General features: G+C 59.7%; 1 protein-coding gene across 1 annotated transcript; it reads right to left on the bottom strand.

The window, feature by feature from the left end:
• Positions 1 to 6: 6 nt before the first annotated feature.
• On the bottom strand, positions 7 to 1,904 carry ISLR2 (immunoglobulin superfamily containing leucine-rich repeat 2; the record flags this gene model as incomplete). Its single annotated transcript, XM_010289199.1, has 1 exon — positions 7 to 1,904. A coding segment is annotated over exon 1 (1,554 nt), but the record flags the coding sequence as incomplete, so codon positions are not given.
• Between the last annotated feature and the right edge of the window lie 6 nt (positions 1,905 to 1,910).

The raw sequence follows: 1,910 nt of genomic DNA, 5'->3' as shown, positions 1-1,910 counted from the left end.
GCTTTCCTCTCGCTCCAGCTCCGGAGCCCCTTCAGCTTCTCTCCTCCTCCTCCGCCTGCCTCCTTCATCCTCCTCCTCCTCTTCCTCTTCTTCCTCCACATCCGCTTCCCCCACCTCGCTGGGATTGTAGTTCTTCTCAGACTCCAGGTAGGAGGCGCGGGGGTCGAAGTCGGCGGCCATATGCTTCTCCATCTGGTCCGGGTTCTGGGCCTTCATGATGAGCTTGTAGGTCTTGCCTTGGTACTTGGAGAGGAGGTGGCACCACGTGGCCCCCATCAGGGGTAAGGTGGCCAGCACCAGCAAGAAGATGCTCACGACCACAATGATGATGAGCGAGGGGATCTCTTTTTTGGTGGTGAAGACCACCTGGACCTGGCAGTCCTCTCCCAGGTAGGTGAGACATACGGAGTAGTTGGTGCCGGGGTTCAAGCCCTGGAACCAGTACGAGTTCACCCCTTCCTCGATCTTGGACCACTGGACCAAGGCGTGGCCCTGGCTGCTCTCCTGGCACAGGTAGAGCATCCTGAGGTGGACCTTCTCGGGCTGCATGTAGGTGGGCGTGAGCTGCACCCGGGCATCACGCTCTGACACGTCTAAAGCGATCACCCCCAGGTCGAACGTGTGCTGCTTGAAGTCACCGCTCTGGTTGAAGGCATGATTGGAAATGTACTTGCTGGTTTGTGTGGAGCCACACTTCTTCTCAAAGGGTGGAAGCTGGAAAGGGACTTGCCCATCTCCCGTGGACTCTGTCCCAGCTGCTGAGGATGGTTGGCTCTGCCGGGTGGGACTGAGGGGTTTGCTCCTCTCATCTGGCATGAGCACACTGTTCTTTGCTCCCTTGGCCCCAGGTTTCTTGTCACCTGGCTGTGCTTTACCCCCCAGCGGGTCCCTCCCGGGCTGCAGCGGGTATTTCTGGGTGCCCGCCACAGCCACGTTGACTGAGGTGTCATTGCTCCCCATTTCATTGGTGGCCAGGCAGGTGTAGGTGCCTTCTTCCCGCTTGCTCAGGTGGGGAATCACCAATGTGCCGTTCTTGAAGACCAAGAAGCGCTCGGGGTCCTGTTTGGGGAGGTCCTTCCCGGCACTCTCCTTCGGGTTCCCGTTGAGCTCCAGGGTGTGGCTGGAGGTGCGGATCTTCCAGCTCACTTCGGGTGGCGGGGTGCCCGTCACGGCACAGTGCAGCGTCAGGGTGAAGCCATCAAAGAGCTCCGTGGTGTCCAGGTTGGGGTAATAGGTGAGCTGCACGGTGGGCGAGGTGCACTGCACGTCCGGGATCTTCCCCACCGGCACTCCTCGGAGCTGCTCCGGGAGGGCACAAGTTATGGAGTCCTTCTCGGGGATGGAGATGAGCGTGTTGTCCATCCACTTCTTCAACCACTGGAGCTTGCAGGAGCACTCGAAGGGGTTGTTGTAGATCTGCAGGTGGGAGAGGGAACTAAGTGAGTCGAAGATACCCTCTGCAAGGGCACTGAACTTGTTGTTGTTGATGCGTAGGGACCGGAGGTCCTTCAGGGTGTGGAAAGCCCCCTGAGGCACCAGAGCCATGTGGTTATTGTTCATCTTGAGGAGCTGGAGAGCGCTGAGGTTGTAGAGGTCCTGCCAGGGGAAGTCCACGATCTGGTTGTGGCTGATGTCGAGGTTTTTCAGCTGTACCAGGATGGCGAAGGTACCGGGCTCGATGGAGCGGATCTCGTTGTGTGCCAACCAAAGGGAGGTGACCTGGGTCACCTCCACGAAGGAACGCCGCTGCAGCGAGGTGATCTTGTTGGCCGAGAGGCTGAGGGTGGTCACGTTGGAGGGCAGCCCCGTGGGCACCACTTGAAGATCCTTGTAGGCGCAGTCGGCGAACTGATGGGCGTACTTGTCCACGCAAGCGCAGGGCTCGGGGCACGCCCGGGCCAGGCCGAGCA

This window comes from Phaethon lepturus, unplaced genomic scaffold, assembly GCF_000687285.1.
Source record: "Phaethon lepturus isolate BGI_N335 unplaced genomic scaffold, ASM68728v1 scaffold31530, whole genome shotgun sequence".
NCBI classification, from domain to species: domain Eukaryota; kingdom Metazoa; phylum Chordata; class Aves; order Phaethontiformes; family Phaethontidae; genus Phaethon; species Phaethon lepturus.
Note: the sequence above shows the minus strand (reverse complement) of the source record. Positions and strands in the feature narration are given on the sequence as shown.